This window comes from Amia ocellicauda, chromosome 3, assembly GCF_036373705.1.
Source record: "Amia ocellicauda isolate fAmiCal2 chromosome 3, fAmiCal2.hap1, whole genome shotgun sequence".
NCBI classification, from domain to species: Eukaryota; Metazoa; Chordata; class Actinopteri; order Amiiformes; family Amiidae; genus Amia; species Amia ocellicauda.
Window position 1 is genome coordinate 3,941,777 of NC_089852.1, and position 21,434 is coordinate 3,963,210.

Genomic DNA, 21,434 nt, shown 5'->3' on the forward strand with positions numbered 1-21,434 from the left:
TTTGACAATACGTAACACGAAACTGGAACTGGAAAATTAGACCACGAATAACTGCTTATGTAGGCTGTTTACAATGACAAGGTTAACATGTAGTCAATTTGATTTCTCATGTGAATTATCATTATCATCATTTGTATAACAACAACATCAGTATCTGCCGCCTATAATGCGGTAAAATCGCATGAGCACATTAACGGTTGTCTGTAATTATTTTTTTAAATGAATCAAATTAAATTATATTGTTAGGTAATTCAAAATGAACCTGCTATTCTCTTGCACAAATATTCTGTTTCGAAACTATTTATGTGCACCAACAAACATACGTCTCTTGTAATTGTTTAATTGAGTTCAAGGTTATGGTTCTAATTGAGGGTTTTCTTAACTTTATCCAATGGAAAAGGCTATTGGATAACGCATTATATATTTTCTCTTTGACAAGAAATAAACCCAAAAGTAGCGCCCCGATTATTTTACTCTTGATTACTTTTTCCCATTTATACAATTGATCATACATAGTATTCAAATGGCGCGCAACACACACGTTCAGTTGATTCATTACATTTTATTTCCAAACTATCTTAGATTAATGCACGTCGAGTAGATTTTAAATTGTGATGCTGTAGCATCAAAACATGTCCACAATTTCCTTAATTAACCATTTGATGATAATACACTCTTAGAGTTAATGTGTTAAATGTAACAACATTTTGTGTTAGAATACACAAAAGCTCAATAATGTGTCTTTGTAACACACATCTTTGTGAGGAAAACACATTTTAAGACACATTATTGTGTGGTAACAATCTATTTGAACACAAAGTTGTGCTGCCCTTGAACAGACAGCTGTGTGGGCAGCAATGGACAGCATGAGTCAGGGACACTGTCAGGACAACAAAAGCCGGCTGTGTGGTCTTCAGATTGTCTACCTCTTAATAAATCAGATCGGGTGTGATTGTCAGGGCATGCACAAGAAGGGCTGCTGTTGAGCCAGTGCCCTTTGCCAGGCATTTCAGGCCGTGCCATTCACAGGACGGGAGATGCTGCGGAGAGAATTATTAGGGTGATAATTCCCTAATCCCGGCTCGTAAATCACAGGAGCAGGACAGAAAAGTGAAATGGCATTAAAAGTCAAACAAGTGGCCGTGCAGAAGAAGGGAGGAGCGTCGGAGAGGTGGAAAACAGATAAAACCAGCTGCACATCGCAGCCGCCGCCGCATACAAAGGGAAGACTATCAGTATCCACTTTAATTTAAGGAGGAACCTTTCCTTCCCCAAAGTGGCATCTGTCCCTCCCGTCAATGCGATCCGCGGCCACAGACAGACATACTGCGCATACAATGCACAAGATCAATCAATTCAAATCAAAAAGAACATCTTTCTAAGACCCTTCAGGCCGACTATTTATTAAAACACAGTGGCTTAATGGTTGCAGCTTTGCACGACACAGATGCCGCGCTGACTGGGACAGGACAGCACAGCTGGCACCGCGGCCGGGGAGCGCAGAGCCGGCGATGCTTGAGCCCTGGAGACTGCTGACCCACAGGTGAATGGGACTGCAGACGAGAACACGCCCTGGTGGAGGAGGTAGATATAGAGGACCTGCGGAAGAGCTGGCACTGTCTGTGGGCTGGAGATCTGCACGGCACTAACGCAGGGACATCTGCCGAGTTACCTGTGGCATCTCACTGGGAGAGGCGCCGGACACTACCGCTCCTGTGATTCACACTGGGATGTACAAATAGCACTGCCGGCGTGTGTCGTGTCTATACACCCTGATCTGGAGGTAATCGGCCTGGGACTAGACAGTCAAGAGTCTGCAATAGTATTTTTTTTGCTACACACAACATTGGAAAAGGGCAGCACCATGAACAGGAAGACGCGACGCTGGATTTTCCATATCTTTCTGTGCCTGGGGATTGTGTATCTCAAAATTGGGTAAGTGTCTGATATTCATGCTTGATCTTCGCAAGGAAAACTTGTGCGTGGAAACACAGAGAGGTGATGGTGGTGGAGAATATTGTGACAGCAGGGTTGATGGGGGGTGACCTTACATCTGAACAGCGCAATAAGAAAGGACAAACCCGGCAAAAGGCGCACACAGTACACAGGAAAGTTAGAGGTTTGAATTGGTGGACTATACACAGTTAATGCAACGTACGCAAATGGATTTTATTTGGGGGGGATCGAATACTTTTTAAGTAATTCACTCTAAAGCAATACTTCAAGAAAAAGAAAATCAAGAAAATCAAAACATTTAAAAACGGAAAGCTTTCGTAAGGCTTTCGTGCACTGCTTATTTCACACTTCATAATGCAACAAAACCACTCTCTTGCATCGAGATAAACCTTTCCTGTTAAAGGACACTACTGAGATAAATGTGCTCTCAGTGCGATTTAATCTATTGAATGAAACACTGAGAATATGAATCAAATGCATTTCATCTTACTGACAGAAGGCATAACATCACATTTACCGTTTATAAGTGTAACGCAGATCTGATACTCTATCTCATTTAGTTTATTATATCATAAAGTATTAATATTATTTACAAAATGCTATTCTATTTATATACATCTGAAACTTGACATATAATAATAATAATAATAATAATAATAATAAAGACCGCATATAAAAGTGTGCATGAAAACACTGCACTGTTCAAAACTGAAAAACTTTGGTTTAGTTGAGCACTTCACTCAGGAAGTTTGGTCACGTTTGTGCAAAGATATCAGATTAGATTATCTGTTTTAATTCTGGAGAAACTGATAGGGGGAAACTAGGGTTTACACGCCTTTTGAAAAAATATTAAAATGTATTGTACCTAAATTACAAGTATTGGGCTCTATTATACCATTACTGGCAGATCTGGGAGAAACGTAATTTAACCTTCAGCCAAATGCGGTTGTTATTATTCGGGGTTTGATGTTATCTTAAGGAAACCCATCTAGTTTTCCGGTATCATATTTGTGTGAAAAAACTAAACAAAAAAAACACAACACAACACACACATACTCTCTCTCTCTCTCTCTCTCTCTCTCTCTCTCTCTCTCTCTCTCTCTCACACACACACACACACACATAAACATATATACAAGTATTACATTGGAACTCAAAATAAGACTACCATTAAGCTTGATGTGCTACATATTGGACTGTTTTAAAATAACTGAAAAATATTAAGTTCAACACAAATGTGTGAAGAAATCACACCTGCATTTTATAACCCTTAAGCATCAGAAATACGTAGTCAATGAATATGCAATTTTAAATTGTATTATTGTCATTTTTCCTTCCTTCCTAGGGGCTTCTCCTCCGTGGTTGCGTTGGGAGCGAGTATAATCTGTAACAAGATCCCAGGTTTGGCCCCTCGACAGAGGACTATCTGTCAGAGCAGACCTGACGCCATCATCGTGATTGGGGAGGGGGCCCAAATGGGAATCAACGAATGTCAGTTCCAGTTCAAAAACGGACGCTGGAACTGCTCAGCCCTGGGGGAGAGGACGGTCTTTGGAAAAGAGTTGAAAGTGGGTATGTTACAAGTCTATTCCTTCATGCTTAACATGAATGTGTTCCTGCTATAAAACAACTCACGCCTGTATATCCATGAAAAAAGCTCCCTGTGACAGACAGGCCTATTGCAACTCTATTGACTGCACCTACCACCACAGCGTTGTTTGAAATGTGCCAAAATACATGGGACAGATGTTGTAGGAATCACTGTAACTGTTTTTTTTCATCAGAATGAATGAATGATATATATATATATATATATATATATATATATATATATATATATATATATATATATATGGTTATTAACTATACATGATGAAGGTTTTGAACCAGAATAATAATACAAAATTATTACTATGAGCATAAGCTGCTATTATTTAAAGAAACATTTATAGACATCTATTTTCTCTCCCTGTAATAATTTAAACTTTTCAGTTATACATATTCAATATGGACTTCTGACAGACACGAACAATAAGGGTGTACCCATCAATTGTTCTTAAATTCTACTACTAAGACGAACAGGAGGAAATCCCTAATGTGCTTCCTGCTCTCAGTTTACTGTGCAACTCTTATAGATCAGATGATCGGATACCGCACTGAGAGCCAATCACCTACAAAAGATTTAAAGATTTACTGCAGCAGCATGTGATTAAAAAATGCCTTAATCTGTAAACCATTAACACACTGCTTATGAATATATCACAAGTGTTTTTTTGCATTCATAGAAAATGTAAAAACAACAACTTTACTATAGTTCTCTCTGATTGCCCATTATTTCTTAGAAATATTGCTCAGCACAGGAGCAAGCTTTCATTTTGTCTGCAGGAGTCCAGACTGTCATTCTTTGAAAACACTGGACTGTTAATGAGTAATATTAGAAATGAAAACAAACACGAGAAAAGAGGAGTGGAGATCAGCTGCTCTTTTGTTTTATTAATATATAAACCGGAACCTAACTATTTGAAAATATTTATCAATGCATTATTTCCTGTCCCTCCTGATCTCCCACTCACTCTGGCAGAAACTGGAGAAATACTTAACAATCCCTGGATTTTTCTAACAAGTCTCTATTGAATCATTATTTTGATTTGGATAGCCTTTCAGTTTACATGAATGCAGGATCTTTTCAGTGCTATCACCTGACAATGTTTAATAAATAAATTGACCCAAGTATAAAGGTGGACATTTTGCTCTGCTGGAATTAATTGAAGCAATGAGGTAACTACACAAAGTATTTCCACACTGGTCTGTGGAGGTAGAGGGTTATCTTATCACTACTTGTTATGAATCCAAACACTTCAGAAGTGTAAAAGTGCCTGTCTGCTACTGTGAGATCTTGCTCCCTTTCTAGCTCCAAAACAACGATTCGCTCCACGCTCTGCTGAAGGACACCAAGCTGTCAAATGTCGTGTGAATATCGCTCTCATAAAAGGTGGAGAAAGATTGGCACAAGTTGTATGGGTGAATGGAACAAAATATAAAGGGAAAAACTCACGATAACACTGAGATTGGTCTTCAGGTAATGCTATCCCTTCTCCTCAGGCACAGTCTGGTCTCTTTGGAGGTTCTTTAACAGTATTGAATCTCCATCATAATGATGAATAGTTGCTTAGATGACACTCCACTCAAATTCAGATGTTTTGTTTGCTGGTGGGGAAACGGGAGCAGGTCTATTGGCTATAGGCCTTTGGGAGATGGCTGGAGGGGGCTCTAAGGCTGAAATGACCCGATAAAACTTGACACAAGTGGTAGACAGTGTTTGAATGTGTTTTAGTCTCTCTTGACAGGTGTACATAGTACCGCAAAGGCTGTTTAATGAGTCTTATGAAATGTATATTCCACCTAATTTTGATATCGGTAAACTTGTCATCACGTATTAGCTTACGAATGACAGGACGGGAGGGTGATTCTACAGCAGTGCAGACTACACTGCGTAACTTTATCAAATGCACATGCTATACCTGTTGTTCATATCAGTGGGTCTCACTAAAAACATTGGGATAGATTGCTAAATTGGGTTATGCATACAGATTTAAATGCAGGTAAAGCTGTGCTTGAGGTCAGGTTGGTGGGGGGAGGGTGGTGGAAGCCACTGTTGTGCATGATCCTGAAATCCAAACCCCCTTATTACAGTATTAGGACACGTCGGCTCTCTTGATGTCACAGAAAGGCAACACAGAAAGGCAACACTATCAATTACAAAACAAATGTAGTCGGGAGATGAATTTACAGCAAACGCAAAAACATAATAGCCAGATCAATGTGAACATGGTAGTCAATTGCATTTAAAAAAAAAAAAACCTGTAGACAAAATTACCAGCAGGTAAAAGAACATGAAAGTTGCATCTCATCTAGATAATCGAAGTCCGAACAACGTAATTATAAACGGTCACCTGTCTGTCATTCTATATACAATTATTTGGTCTTTCTTCCTGCTTTGGCCGGAGATCTACAGACGTGACTGTTTTATATCAACACTCACTTATAGTTACTTGTGTCACGTTCACTACAGACACAGGTTAGGCTGACATTTTTCAGAGCCCGGACTAGACTGGCATAATAAATGGGCAGGGTGTGAGGCAGTGACTACTTGCATGTACATGGCTGATACAGTGATGCTAGACTTCAACACCCAGACCAGTGGTGTCAGGAGAAACGCCATCCTGAGGGCTAGGCTTTGTAGGATTTAGATATAAAGCAGGAGAGAATTGTTCGTCACAACTACAGAGCTAACATCCCTGGAGTGTGAGGTAAACACACAAGCACAGACGCACACAGACACACAAAGTGTTGGTCGAAACTAGGTGAGAGTTTTTCATTAGGACTGGACAACCCATAAGTAAAGACTATGAAAACCATTAAACCATGCAACATATTTTTCGTCCGGCCACATTTCTGTTGCATATTTCAGGTGTGTTTAAAGGCCCTGATAAATAATGAGGTCAGGCTTTTTTACTTTGCCGGCTTCTCCTCTGCAGGCAGTAACTACATCTCAGTGGATTTTAGAGAAATATGTTTTTCGCCTCTCAGCGTAAAAGTCTCATGTCCCGACAAGCACATTGTGTTAGGTTTATAAATTAACCTTCTGCGTTTGCAGCGTTGGCAAGTGAGCTTTTGAAGAGCACTAATTCTAAGTTACAGTTTGTGATAGTGTCGAGTAAGTAGAGGAGCTCTTACCGTGACACAGACTCTATGGCTTATTATTTTAAGACTCATTATTTTAAGTGTATATTGGTTTAAAAAAAATCAAACGGTTGTCCAATGGGCAGAGCAACAAGTTGATTTTTATGCTGTAAAGTTCCTCCATTTTTACCATTTTAAAGCAACTGAGGTTCACTTACTTTGCAGGCACTCCTTCTTTTTTGGCCTTCTGCCCATTCAATCCATAAAAAAACCTCTGCATAATTGATGCTTAAAAATGGCATTTTTTTAAAATTGAAAAGGCACCCGTCCAAGATGTTTATCAAAAACAGGTTAGCACATACCTTGTTCCAGAGGAAGTGGGGAGGTTTATCATATTTGATTGTGAGGATATTTCTTTTCATGATGACATTTACTCAGAAATATATTATGGACAAACCAGTGAGCATTACAGAGCTCTGAGGGTTTAGATCTGTATTTAAAGTAGACCTTTTATATTGTAAGAATGTACCTAAATTAAACAGATCAAGGCTGGCCTCAACATAACGTTGACACAGTCACATCACAATATAAAACGCACACAATGGCTTGGGCACCACCACTAAAAAACTACAAATGTAATAATGGCCATTTGTCAAGGGCAGAGCCAGCTTTGTAGGTTGACCAGTTCACTGGATTCTTCGTTACAGAAGAGTGTGTGTGATTATTCATGACACAAGACAAAGGACAAGTGAAATGTTACTCTAGATACACATTGCATTCAAATTCATGGTTAATATACAATACACTTAAAAAAATAGGTTCGGCCTTTCAAGCATTCATTTGATAGTTCATGTGAACCCTGTGACTAGTTTCAATCTGCTCCAGTTTCTAATAATTCTAGTCTATCGGCTAACAATGTATGCAAAGGAAGTATATTCAGGAAATAACTAACACTAACAGTTTGTGTTTTGATGTCATCATTGTGTGACATGGCATTTACACGCGAGCATGAAACGGTCTTCTGAATGCATCAAACCTGAATTCCTATTAATAACTGTAAATAACTGTTGTAAAGTGTTATACATTTCTTCCCTTAGAGCAGAACTGCATACAAACTAAACGAAGGAAACACAACTAAAGAAAATACCAAAAAATATAATTAAATTGAAATAAAAAAGTATAGAGTTTTTTTATGGATAAAGCAATGGCAAATCCTTACAGAATGGACAAGATGGTTTTAAAGGACAAACGTAGTGTCCAGAACTAACCCGAGAAGGTGTAATACATTGGAACACTTCACGCGCTTATCTCACCATGTTAATGTTTAATTAATAGTGTAAATTAGTGACCAAAGCCAAAGTGGGATTCCAAGGAGCTGTTTCCTGAAGGGTGCACCCCCGAATTTCGGAGACTGACAAGATCAATAGGCCATGCGTTCTTATCACCGACACCAGCAGCGCTGAACTTCTCGGTCAAAGCCTTGAAACGCAGTGGCTGTTCAAACGGATTCGGATCGTTCTCTCTGCCAGCCTGAGTTCAGTAGTAATGTGATGAACTGACAGGTGTGCGACGCACATATGGACGTCAAGTCTGCACTTCTGTGTTTGCTGTACTATTATCTGTCCAAGCACCCTGTTTTTCCCTTGTTTTTCGAATGCAGGCAGATAACGTCTATCTGATTGTTCCTCACCCACATTCAAGTTCAATAATCTACTAAATAAAATAAAATCGCTCTTTGCAGCATCATAAGTAATTTCTGGCCTTGGCTGTGCTTTTACTGGGTGCCATTCACTTTTCTGGGCGTCTTGTTGGCATCATGTCATAGTCCTGCAATTTTAAATACGCTCTAGACTTTACAGTAGCAGGAATAGTGTGTTCAAATTCCTGTTAATAATGTGTTAAATCTGACTGTGGTGTTTTTTATTAAGGTGTAGATTCTCTTATAGGATAATTTATTTTCCAAGTCAAGCAATATAAATATTGTACTGAATTTGCCTAAAGGAATTACTATTGTTCCGGCATCCATCTGTACTCATGATATCACCCGGTGGATTCTGCAGTAGTCCAGTACAGACTGCTGCTTATTTGGCTACCTCACCTTGTAGGTTGAGCCAATGCACGGCTCTCACCTCTAAAGGGTGGCGTGCTTCTGGGGCGGAAGCTGGGATGTGGGCCAAAGTGAAGTCTAAACACATAAGCCTATCTTTTCCATTGTATTGTCTCTTGAATAAACTTGCTCATTCAATAGATTGACTTTTCCTTCCTTTCGTAGTAGCCCGTCTTTAAATGATTCACTTTCTTAGATATTGCTTCCCTGTGAAATGCAGACGTTTTCAAGCATTTGGTTGGAACAGTTTGTTTTCAGCTTGTGTGTCTCTGCTCTGTCACAACAGAAGAGTTCAAACCTTCACCCGGTTAACCCCTGACTCAATACCGTCAAAGCGTGATTAAAGTCACCCTGTGTCTATCCTACTCCTCGTACACTAATGCTCTATTAAACGCAAAAAAAGGAACTCAACTGATTTCAGAAGCTGTTATCCCCACCACATCCAGCATGCCTTCATAATGAAGCCCATGTTGCACATTACTCCCTCAAACCTAATACGAGCTGCCATTTATCTGAGCACAGCACGTATGATGAATGTCCAGGACTTGGCAAGCGATTGCATTTTATTATTTCTGCTCGCTATATAAAGGATAGCTATGTCAAGTATGTTAGGAGGCTAGATACTATATGAAACATTGGAGCTTGCGGTCAGCCACTAAAGCAATTCATTTTTAAATTTTTGCTGTTGTTATCATTTTAGGAAGTAAAGAGGCAGCATTCACCTATGCCATCATAGCAGCTGGCGTCGCCCATGCCATCACCGCTGCCTGCACCCAGGGCAACCTGAGCGACTGCGGCTGCGACAAGGAAAAGCAGGGATTTTACAACCAGGAGGAAGGCTGGAAATGGGGTGGCTGTTCTGCGGACATCCACTACGGCCTGAGATTCTCCAAGGTGTTTGTGGACGCCAGGGAGATCAAGCAGAACGCGAGGACGTTAATGAATCTACACAATAACGAAGCGGGACGCAAGGTATGCACTGGACTAATTAGGCGGAATGAGAGTTTAGTCATTTGTATTTTAGCAACATTACCATTCCATCAGGGAACTCAAAATCTTATAGTAGACATGAATTCTCACCAACAAGTTATATTAAAATGTACTTTCTTTTATAGCATGAAATGATTTATACGTGAGTTGCGTTCCACAGAAGTAGTAAAGAAACCAGATTGTGAAAAACTAACAGATTGCCTGGATAGTGTGAACATCGTCGCAAAGGGTTAACAGACACAGGAACAAGCTATGTAGCCTTGGTGTTGTGATTTATAATCCCTGTTCTTTAACATATTTTCCAGCTGATAAAATTTGCCAAGGACCTGTGCCACATATTATGTTTAAGTATATAATAATCAGTGAGAGATTAAACCGGTTTTCTTTTACGAAATAAAAAGAAGCTTTCAGGAGAAGTAGAAATAGCAGTTGTTTGTGATTATCCTGTTTCTGATCTGTTTATTAGAGTTCAGCCGATTATGCTTTTGATTCCAGAAGATTTTAAGTTCTGGTTTGGGATTTGAATATAGTCATATCAGCATGAATTTTCATATAGAACTACATATTTCTGACTTAAAAATGTATCTTGTATTTGCCCTTAGACTTGCAAGAGAAGTATTGTACATTCTGTATCTTAAAAAACAACCGCATCTAAAACTAAATTTAAAGTGAACTGCAAACTGTGAAAATGTGATTTAGGTCACAGGGCTCTCCCCTCTCCCACCTGTAGTACACTTGCCAGCCCTTTATCCGCTGGTATGTGGATGTTGGCATCGTTCAGGGATCGGGGCCCTGATAGATTGTCCTGACTGAAGCCAGGTGAGGAGAACACAAATGAAATAGTACAGTCTTTTAAAAGCCTGGTCACACCTTGATCAGTGGCGCTCAGTAGGGGAAATGACGTTTACTGTAGGAAAATGCTCTGGAAAGTAAATTTGATTCTCTCTTTCTGCATCCGTCGGCCTGTCTTTGGAAGCTTGTGACTGTAACGTGTTTATTAGAGGTTAACGTATATTGTATTGCCATATTGATAGTCCTGTGTGTGATAGAGACATCCAGATGTGTACTAGAATTATTATTATTATGATCAAACTTTATGCTGCCAGTTTTGACTGTACTGTCATCTCTAACATGCATCAGGAAACGGTCAAAAGTCCAGGCTTATGGTAGTGTGTGTCTTTTTATTAATACACTTTAACTGCTGAAAATGGGACAGAATTACTGAGCAGTAATTGAGAGTTGTGCTTCAGCACTCTGGATAGACCTTTTGGGGGATTAACAAACCCCCAAGACTAGAGACTGGCCTGGGGAAATGCATTCTGGGATTGAGAGGTCAATGGTCAGTTCACTCAAAGAAGACTCCCACCAGCAAAGAGCCTGTAACCTAACCTGATGTCACAGTAGGAAAAACATGTTTGAAACTACAGAGACGGGGATCTCTATTCATATCGAGTTCTTGCTTAAGAAACGGTAATATATTTCCCAATTCAACTATCTTTATTGGAGTGAAGCATCTCTATGAAAGGCCAATGCAATGGCATAGTAGACCAATTCACAAGAGCCTACAGCGCAGGTGGAAACGACTCTGCTTCTTGAGATATACCTGTATAGTTGCTAGTATGCGGGGTCTGTGACACAGTCTATGCCTCTGATGGGGGCATTTCTTCCATAACAGAGGGGGCGGTTATTCAGATGACCAGTTGAGCTCCACAGTGTATCTGAAGGTGTTGAGAATTGCTTTTTAGACTCCAGGAAGCATAAGAGAGAATAATTCAAAGTGGGCGAGGCTGCACTGATATTTAATGGTCGTTGAGGAGAAAGGTGATGTCTAAGCTGGTGGCGTTATCTCTCCGGGCTACAGAGAGACAGCTACAATATCTCCCGTTGCAGTTAAAGTCTCCTCTCAGAATTTTAGTGGGCAATTTACCATTTTCATGATGGATAATTGAATTCATGCTTCTTTATCTAGACAGTTAAATTGCTCCTCAATGCACAAACTGCATTCACAGATTGGTCCTTTCTGCGTTTTTCTCCCCTTGTTGTTAAGAGAAGGCTCTGTATCGGATCGGTTTTTTATTTTTTTTATTTTATGCTAATCAAATTAATGGCATTGAGCAAGAGCGCATTTTATTCACCCAGATCTAATACAGGAAGACAAAACCTGTCAGTAGATTTTAGTCACAGTACAGTTGATGGATTAGTGGTTGCCGAGGCCAATTCTAAATGCCCTGAATGGTTTTCCTTTCGTGACTCATAAAAGGGATGACAAAGCAGAAATGGGCAGCTAAGATATAAATGCGTTTGTAAAATGAAGGGAGAAGCTGCTAGAGCAAAAATAAACTTTGGTAATTAAATATTTCTGCAAAACGTCTTCAGAGCACTTATACACGTTCAGGTGTAGAGGTGAATAAATAAAATCTAAAGATAGTTTAAACCGTGCTGTGCATGAAAACTACTACAGTGCACCAGTGGGCTGTTTCTTACGGCTTGAACTTCCCAGTAGTACAGTAAGGTTTATTATATAGACCACTTCAATGCAGTATATGATGTTGTTATTGATAAAACGTTTTTTTCTACAGTAGGAAGTGGATTGTATCTAGGAATTTGGCAGTTCTGTGAGATGGCCTTGAAAGTGATGCCACAGACAGACAGTAGTTTATTGGAGTTTTTTTATGTGCCAAGAATCACACAACATTTGGATTTGTAAATCGGACTGTAAAACACCACAACCACAAAATAAAAAAATCGGTAACAGTCACTCAGAAATAAACTCACTTGATTTTTCTACTTACATCAGAAAATGAATCTCTTCGGAAGTAGCAAACTGAAAATAACCATCTTAGTAGAAATTCGCAACTGAAGTGCACTTTTTTCGGATAAACACAACCCTATTTTGTATCCCTGTTGAGATATATTTTGCTTAATTATCTTGACTATGTCACAATGATATTTAATATTATAAGGGCAAAATGCAACAATGAGTGCCGATATCCATAAAACCACTTTACACGCTTAATTGTCATTTACAGAAAAAGGAAAGTTTTAATCATGCTTAATTATTTCATTAGCATCCTTGGCATCATATTCACACAACTACCAAAGACAAAGTCTTTCTCCCAGCCAAAACAGTAAACTGTACAAAGAAAAATACAACAAAAACCTTTTAAAAGTTCAGAGAATGAAATGCTCACTCAGAAGCCATGCTACTTAAACCAATTACATCAAAGATGAAAGAGGAAAAGTTCAGACTGTTTGGTATCTTATGTAATATCACTCTGCAGACAAGCATCATTGCCTGGTGAAAGATGTGGATAATCTCAACTGCGCATGGAAAGCTGAAACTTGATGCCTTTACTTTATCTGTGTACAGTGCACACAGGGCTATTGTTTTTAGGCACTCGGTGAGCGTTCTCTCACTCTGTTTATTTCACATCTATTATGTCAATTTTGCTAGGCTCCTAGTCTTTGCATAGCCAAGAATGTCTGTCCTTACTTTTTTTCTGTTAACACGCTTGACTGATGCATGCGAGACTTCACAGCCAGATATGGGCTCATCGTTGTTAATCACGTTAGGCACAAACAAACAAACAAACAAACAAACAAAATCACTGTCCGGGGGATTACTACAGGGCGATGGAAAATGCGTTTGCTCTCAATATTTGTTTCTGCGCCGTCTCTGTTGCTGTTTTCATGTTCTTCTACAGCCCTCTCTTCCTTTGTGGTTTAAAGCGTGAAGCAAACCATATCCTGGCACAATGAGTTTAAGAACTTTTGCATTCTTCACGTGGAATGTTTAAAAACCTTTGTCTCAACCTGTAAAACTATTTCGAAAATAAGCTGGAATACTTAGCTTGTAGACGCATATTCAACCAGCCAAGGAATCTGGGCGATTTTTTTTTTTTACTGTTTCCCTGGTGTAAAAACTCAAAATCCAAAATGTAATTGGACAGGTTTATCAGATACAGCTATTCCAGTACCTTGATATACAATTTATTTTAATTGACCATTTCACTAAAGTTTGATATTGTATTTAAATCATTATCTTGAACACAGTACCACAGATTTGATTCTAGTTTTTGGTCTCGTTTTTGTTTAATCAGTTTACAGCACAGGCAAGATTCACAAGATTCGTGCACAGCGCATGAGAGTGGGAGGCCTGGGAAAGTTGAAGAGTATTTGTCTAGTAGTCGTTATCACTGGTTACAGCGACATTTTCAAACGCCTGGAATGATCTCAGAGGAAATGGATGATCACATATCCTTGTATAGATCTTTTATCAGTTAATCACTTATGTTCAAACGTTATTTTAACATATTTGTGTTAATGCAGGGCACAGCGCTCTCACTGGGAGAGAACAGTTTAAATGAAAGATGCTACAATATCTAATTTCCTTCTTGTTTGCGTTAAAGGACTGGGGACGGCTGCTATGTGTTCTTCATGAATTGTGCAATTTACGTTTTGTCCACCTTCGATTCTTATTGGCCGCGATCAGAAGTAATTCAATTCGGACTCAATGCAGATAATCAGGAGTGAAAAACTGATGCAAATTAGAGTCACATGAAACTGAAGTAAAACTCCAAAAACAGGACAGTGGGGAGGTATTGCTATTATTGCTATACAAGCTAAACAAACTCATTTTCAGCTTTGTGCGACACTAACCACCTTCCACTGTCCCTGCAAATGACTTTGAGAAGCCTTTGTAAGTGATCTTTACTGTAAACGATAGTCTGATAGATTATAGTCAGCAAAAACAGCAAAGAACACACAACACACAAGTTGGATAAACCTTATTTATTCTTAAGCTTCTCGATTGTTTTCCTGCATGGCAATACAAGGTGTAAATTAAAAGGCTTTTTAGAGAAATTGTTATAAATCTTTTTGAACATCCATCATAAACTCATTATCTGTACAGTAGCAGCATAATTGCACACATTGCAGCACTCCTTCCATCCTTTCAAAGGCAAAATGTGTGCTTTCCATCCACCCAATGAGTTCTGAGAAGCATAAAGATCTTTCTCTTCTTCTTAATTTCAAATGTCATCTTTGACACTCCACTGAGAAGGGAAGCTGGAAGAAACCACATGTCAAATACGCAATCTTCTGGGCTGGGGGGCTCATATCACACACCCAATATGCTGAGGTTTGTTGGACTGTTGGGCTCCCCCAAACCCAAATAATGACTTGAGAAAAATCATTTCTGATCTGTTTTTTAAATTTGTATCAAATGGGACAATGCTGTAATAATGAATTGTTAACCTAGGGACATTAAAACGGACCTACGAAAATCGATCTGCTTAAGGGTTGTGTTCCATTAACACAAGTCAATCAAGCAGGTAGTTCCAAACCGTTTTGTCATCCTGGTAAATCTGTGAGGCGCCTTCGACTGCAGCACACAAACTATTTCATTCTCTGCCTTTCCTTTCAGATACTGGAGAAGAACATGAGGTTAGAGTGCAAATGTCATGGGGTGTCGGGGTCGTGCACGACCAAGACCTGCTGGACGACTCTGCCCAAGTTCCGAGAGCTGGGCTACATCATCAAGGACAAGTACAACCAGGCCGTCCACGTGGAGCCCGTGAGGGCGAGTCGCAACAAGCGGCCCACTTTCCTTAAGATAAAAAAGCCGCCTTCCTATCGCAAGCCCATGGATACAGACTTAGTATACATCGAGAAATCACCCAACTATTGCGAGGAGGACCCAGTGACAGGCAGTGTAGGAACACAAGGCCGAATATGTAATAAAACAGCCCTGCAGGCCAACGGCTGCGACCTCATGTGTTGCGGCCGAGGCTACAACACGCACCAGTACTCGAGAGTGTGGCAGTGCAACTGCAAGTTCCTGTGGTGTTGCTACGTTAAGTGCAACACGTGCAGTGAAAGAACAGAAGTCTACACGTGTAAATGAGATCTTTATACGATCCCCACACACAGCCACACACATGCAGAAGTTGTGAGTCCGTGTGTGTTCATTATTTTTCTGATGGGGTTCTGTTTTGGTCCCCTGGAAAACTAAACAAACTAAACACTTCATTTGGACTCCAACGTATGAGCTGCAGTCGGCAACGGATGACTTTCCCTCCGCTAGAATGGAAATCCACCGAGTCCCTTTGCTGTGTGCAGGGCTGTGTCAAGACAAACGGCATTGACAAACACTCAAGGGAAAAGACGACGTAATGTTCTCGAGGACAGAATATATTATTGCAGCTGACATGGACCGAGAGAACAGTGGCTTTGCAGAGTAAGAGACTTATGGTAAAAACGCAGACCTCCGATGGGAACCTCAATGCCGGCAGGTTAACAGTGTCCCTGGTGCTTTCACTGTGGATTATGCAGATGGAGGGTTTTTGACGTCTTTTACTCTATTTGACAGGATCGCATATGGATTGACTACAAATGTAACTGTTCAGTTTCCACTAGAGCCCAGATCACCACTATATATTTATATTTATATAGTGATGGTCCAGGATTTTGTTTTTTAACCCGCACGTACATTTTTGGGGACTTGTTTGGAGGACAATTGGGACATTTTGGCATGATTTTAAATTGAAACTGTAATTGCAATATTTAACATATTATTTAGATAAAAACAACAAATATTAATTTATTTCATTAACTACTGATTTTTTTACGGGACTATCCTACATTGAGAGTAGATAGTAGGATTTCCTCGTGGAGCATTTTTTGTTGGTATTGTTTATAAATGTAGCAAAGATGACAAAAAAAACAATACACTGGATCTGTATATAATAGGTCTTTATCAGATACAACTGATACATTTATAAATATATGTATGTGTGTGTGTATATATTTACACACATACAGCTCTGGAAAAAATTAAGAGACCACTTAACATTGATTTCTGAACTTGGAGTGGTCTCTTAATTTTTTCCAGAGCTGTATATATATATATATATATATAAAGTGGGGGACATATTATATTGTTTCCTACAAGTTTCGGGCTCATTGTGTTTCCCTGCTGTTTGCTGCTAGTTGTCTGGAAAATCAAAAGCTGTCCTATTTAATAAGCAACTGTTAACTGATAAAAAGTTACTCAATGTCTGTTCTTGCAAAAAACAAAAAAGAAAACAAAAAAGAAATGTTTATGCTCCAGACAAATTTCTTTAACATGGAAAAATAACCATGATTTAGAGAATATATTTTGTAAGAGACTATTTTTATATGAATATTTTATTTATACTGTTTCTGCTTGTATAACTCCATATCCTATACCCCCCAGAACATGGGCATAAAAACTGTAACTGACAGTTGTTTTTTTAATAGAATTTCCAAGGCTGATGACACTGAAAATATTAGGAAGCTGGATACGTCAATTAAATGTAATTCATTTTGTCATAATGTACAATGAACCTTTCCTCAATTTAGCTGCTTCCGCGCGCGTGTGTGTGTGTGTGCAGACCGTGCAAAACAAAAACAGGGTATGTACCATTGATTGTCCGATGGCTCGAACTAACGATTGGCATAATTTGGATATTCATTTATCCTGTTCAGAGAAAGAAAAACAGAACTCACATGGCAAACTCCTGTGTGCACTAGTCCTTAAACTGTGCCGTTATGAGCGGCGATTGTGCTGTGCTCACGGTCAGGTAAAGCTCCATATTGTGTTGCTGTCAAATTTAAATTTTGTCATTGTCCAAGGGTACACTCTCACTGTACAAACTAACTTGACACACTCGGTCTGATTCTCACTGAGGAGACATGGGACTCCCAGTTTCACCAAAGAACAATGAAGATGGATCTATCTTTCTTTTATAAAGAATATTTGGAAGTAGATACTGTTTCTTTAGCGTTTAATAAAGAGGAAACCTAAATTATAAACCATTTCAGTGAAGCTATGAAATTTGCCCTTTGCCAAAGTAACTCTAATCACGTGCTTGTTTTCTCAATGCAGGTTTTCTTTTATTATCCGATTTCTTAGCAGACACCCTTATCCAGGGTAACTTACAATTGTTACAACATATCACATTATTTACTTATTTTACATTATTTACTTTTACACAGTGAAAGATCAGTGACTTTATGTTACACTATGGACATGGGGTTCATATAAACATTATATATACACACACACACATTAAATGATTCATGTGGTGTCCTCTCAGAAGTTAATACAAAAAAATATTAATTTACTTTCATAGGAATTCGCAGATATGCACACACTAACCTTTAATTTTTATTTAAGCAAAGAATAAGTGGTAGTCATCATATTAAATACATACAATCTGGAAATCTAAATTGTTAAACTGGATATCAATTAAGAACAAAAGCATGCCAGTTACATTTTAAAAGACTTGCTGTATAGTGTCTACAACTCAAAAGAAAAATCTGAATGCTGTCAAAATAAACTTTCTTTTTTCTCATTTGCTAAATTATTCAAACTTCCTTATTTGAAGACTTTGCAGCATTAATTTGTAACATTGTTGAATAAAATCATTTTTAAATATGATGTACAAAAAGGGAGACCTTTGGATATTTTGCATACAGCTTTGAAATTAAAAAGTGAAATGTAATCAAAATTCTCATGCACAGCGGATACCATACAAAATGAGAATAAAAAACAAAAAGCAACATTAATAAGTTACATTGAATAGTGTGTATTCATATATAAACACACTTTTCAATATACCTATGTTTTTATTTTCAGTGAAGACGCTAAACGGATAAGAAAGAATCTCACATTTATAAGAAATCCCTTTGGATTAGGGGAAAAAACATTTCACTTTAATTGATGACTACTGTGCTGTCATGTTGATGACTTGCTTGGGTAGAAGGAGTGCTAGCGGCCCGGTGATAGATTGTTCTTTTTTCATCCTGACACGGTGACATCTGCTTTATTCACAGATCAGCCACCAGTTGCTACAACAACGCCAGTGGGCTTTAGAAAATGTGCCGGAGTTGCTGAGAGAATCTTGGCTACCCATTAGCGAAATGTTAACTATGCAAAACCAGATAACTTTTGGATGCTATTTATTTTGTCTAAAAAGGCAAAAGCTTTACAATTGTAAAAGAGAATGTCAAGATGGATCCCGTTTCAATTGATGGAAAAGATTTGGGCTCCTGGAATAATCACTACAAACCATTCCGGTCCTTTGCATCAATAGACCCCCGCATGAAAAGCCATCTGCTCAAACAGCTTTGGTTAAAGTAAAACCAATGTTTTGTAACTAAGAGAGAGTTACATTATATTCTCTTCTGGCTTGTGAAAATTATGTGAATGAAATCTCCCGCTACTTAACATTTCTGAAGCGATAATTTATACAGAGTGTGAGTTACTTATTCAGGGTGCTTACCACTTGCTCAGAAACACTTTACAATAGAAGACTTTAATTCAAGAGAGAGCATTGCTGGGGTTTCAGTGAAAGCATTGCTTGCTGAAGAAACAGTCAGACTAAATCTCTTGCCAGAAATGGCGGTAGTTAATTTTCGATTAATTGATTTTAGTTATTGGTTTATAAAAAGTGGTTTCATCTCTGGGAAATTTAAACTCATGATAAACAAGATGTTCTCAAAGGAAGAGATGAAAAGAGTGCAAAATAGAAAATGGTTTGTGAACACAGCTGTTAACTTATTTTTAGGTCGTATAACTATAATAACTTAACGGTTTCATTTTTGTATGTTTCAAAGCCTTATTGGAACATCCTAATGTATTTATATAAACCTGTAAAAAGTATTCTGTGCAAACGATGAGAAATGCCACATTGCGCATGCCATTGTAGCGTCATTGCAAACGTGTAGAGAGACTTGCGTCAGGGAAGCCTCTGGCCACTTACAGGTAATGACGACATAAATCATTAAGCACTTAGTCTCACGTCAGCGCGTATCCTTAGCTGTCAGCCTCATTCCAGGAACATTAAACACAATCTCCATAAAAAGCATCATTGAGACGTTAATTGAACTGTTTTTGGACTGTTTTCTGTAAACATCGCTGCTTCACTGCCAAGACAGCGTGTGTTACTTCCGCAGGCCGCCCGAAGCCCTGTTTTTCAGATGGAGTTTTATTTACAAACATAAATTGCGATCTCTCGGTTTGTGCAGCACCTGTGTGCACCTGGATTCAGACAGAAGCTCGTGATTTATGGCGGCCACTCAGTCGAATGCTGTTTGAGCTGGATCTGTGCCATGCCTTAGCATCTGTTACTGTGACCTATTGTGTCAAGACAGTGTTTCAGTCAGACACCTTACTGAAATAAATCCTTGTTCGCACAATATTTATATACTAGTCTTCTACCCATAAATGTAGTAACACAAGAATTGTGCGTCCCGTCTCAGTTTCAGTTATTTCTGTAAACTGATTCTTATAAAATCTACATTTCAAAGGAGACATTTCACAAACTGACCTCTTTAGTTTGGTCTCATTTTAGTAGGTATCTATTATATTGACTGAATGAACTGCAGGGATAAGTGTTGCACAAGAACATTTTGCTGCTCCATCCCCACTTCTTATAAAGGGTTTCATAGCCTTTGCGAATATATCTCATACATTTATTTATCAGCAGAACTGCTTTAAGGCATCCTCATACATGCTCATTAACTGCGAGTCTGTCTGCCTTATTATAAATATTAACGTAATTGCGGAGTAATAATTCTGTCATAAATTACATGGATACTGTAAGAGTTTTACAAAAAGCATTGAAAAACACATGTAGGACGAAAATGGATGCCTTTTTCATATTTAGTTTTCACAAAACATATCTGACTCTTATAGTGCCTGATGTTTTCCTTGTACATCAATAAATCTGTGTGAAAGAGAAAGATTAGGTAGAAGCAGCTCAAACAGCTAGAAACCAGCTTTTAACTGGGATACACTGCCCACATGACCACAGAGCTGTCAGATGGTGTTTGTGCCAAACTATTTTTTTTTTACAATTCTGCACAATAAAGAACAACTAATTATATATAGCAGGACCTAAAAACAGTGTTTTTTTATAGTTATTTTTCCCAGGTGTGTAATTTTCAATTTAAGGATGTGGTTTCTCCCCTGAGCAAAAAAGTTAATGACAGACACAAGTCAAATAACAACAACAGCACTGGATACATATTGCACATGTGTGTGTTATGATAAAGATATAAAAAACATTTTATAGCAATGTAAAAACACCAGGAGTTCCCTGTGAAAACAATGGATTTTTTAAAAATAGAAATCCAGTTAACTTGTAAGCTTTTTAAAGTAGAATAGCTCACTAGTGTAAAGTACACATTAATTGATTGTTATGCTATTTAAAAAAATAATTACATATTACTGGCAGCAGGAAGGAGAAAGGTGCTCTCACTTACTATTTCACCTATAAATCACCCAGCGCACATCTCCATCAATTATGTGTTTGTTGTCTCTGGTTGGAACATGTACAATCACTCCCTTCGACGCTGCAGAGTAAATTGCAGTGCCCGAGCAGGTCTTTATCTGGCTGCGTAAATGCCATCAGTGTTCGCCGTATCTATTGTAAATTATGGCGTTTCGAGAGCTAGTATTAAAACATGTAGAAAAGAAAAAAACTCAAGTATTTCCACTTCACTAATGCTTTTCATTGCTCAACCAAAGCTAATCTACAGTTTACAACAAAGTACTTTACCACAAAGACTGTAACCCAAATAGGGGCACAGACAGTCGCGCCATCTCGGGATGACATCACTGCTTAGGACGGACTACATATAACATGACACATGCCACTTGGTGGGGGGA

General features: G+C 38.6%; 1 protein-coding gene across 1 annotated transcript; it reads left to right on the forward strand.

Annotated features, from left to right (window-relative positions):
• Positions 1 to 1,022: 1,022 nt before the first annotated feature.
• Positions 1,023 to 18,200, forward strand: LOC136732650 (protein Wnt-7a). Its single transcript, XM_066697778.1, has 4 exons — positions 1,023 to 1,935; positions 3,302 to 3,528; positions 9,447 to 9,718; positions 15,162 to 18,200. The coding sequence occupies exons 1-4, from the start codon at positions 1,865 to 1,867 to the stop codon at positions 15,639 to 15,641; spliced, it is 1,050 nt and encodes a 349-aa protein (XP_066553875.1). The 5' UTR covers positions 1,023 to 1,864; the 3' UTR covers positions 15,642 to 18,200.
• Positions 18,201 to 21,434: the final 3,234 nt, after the last annotated feature.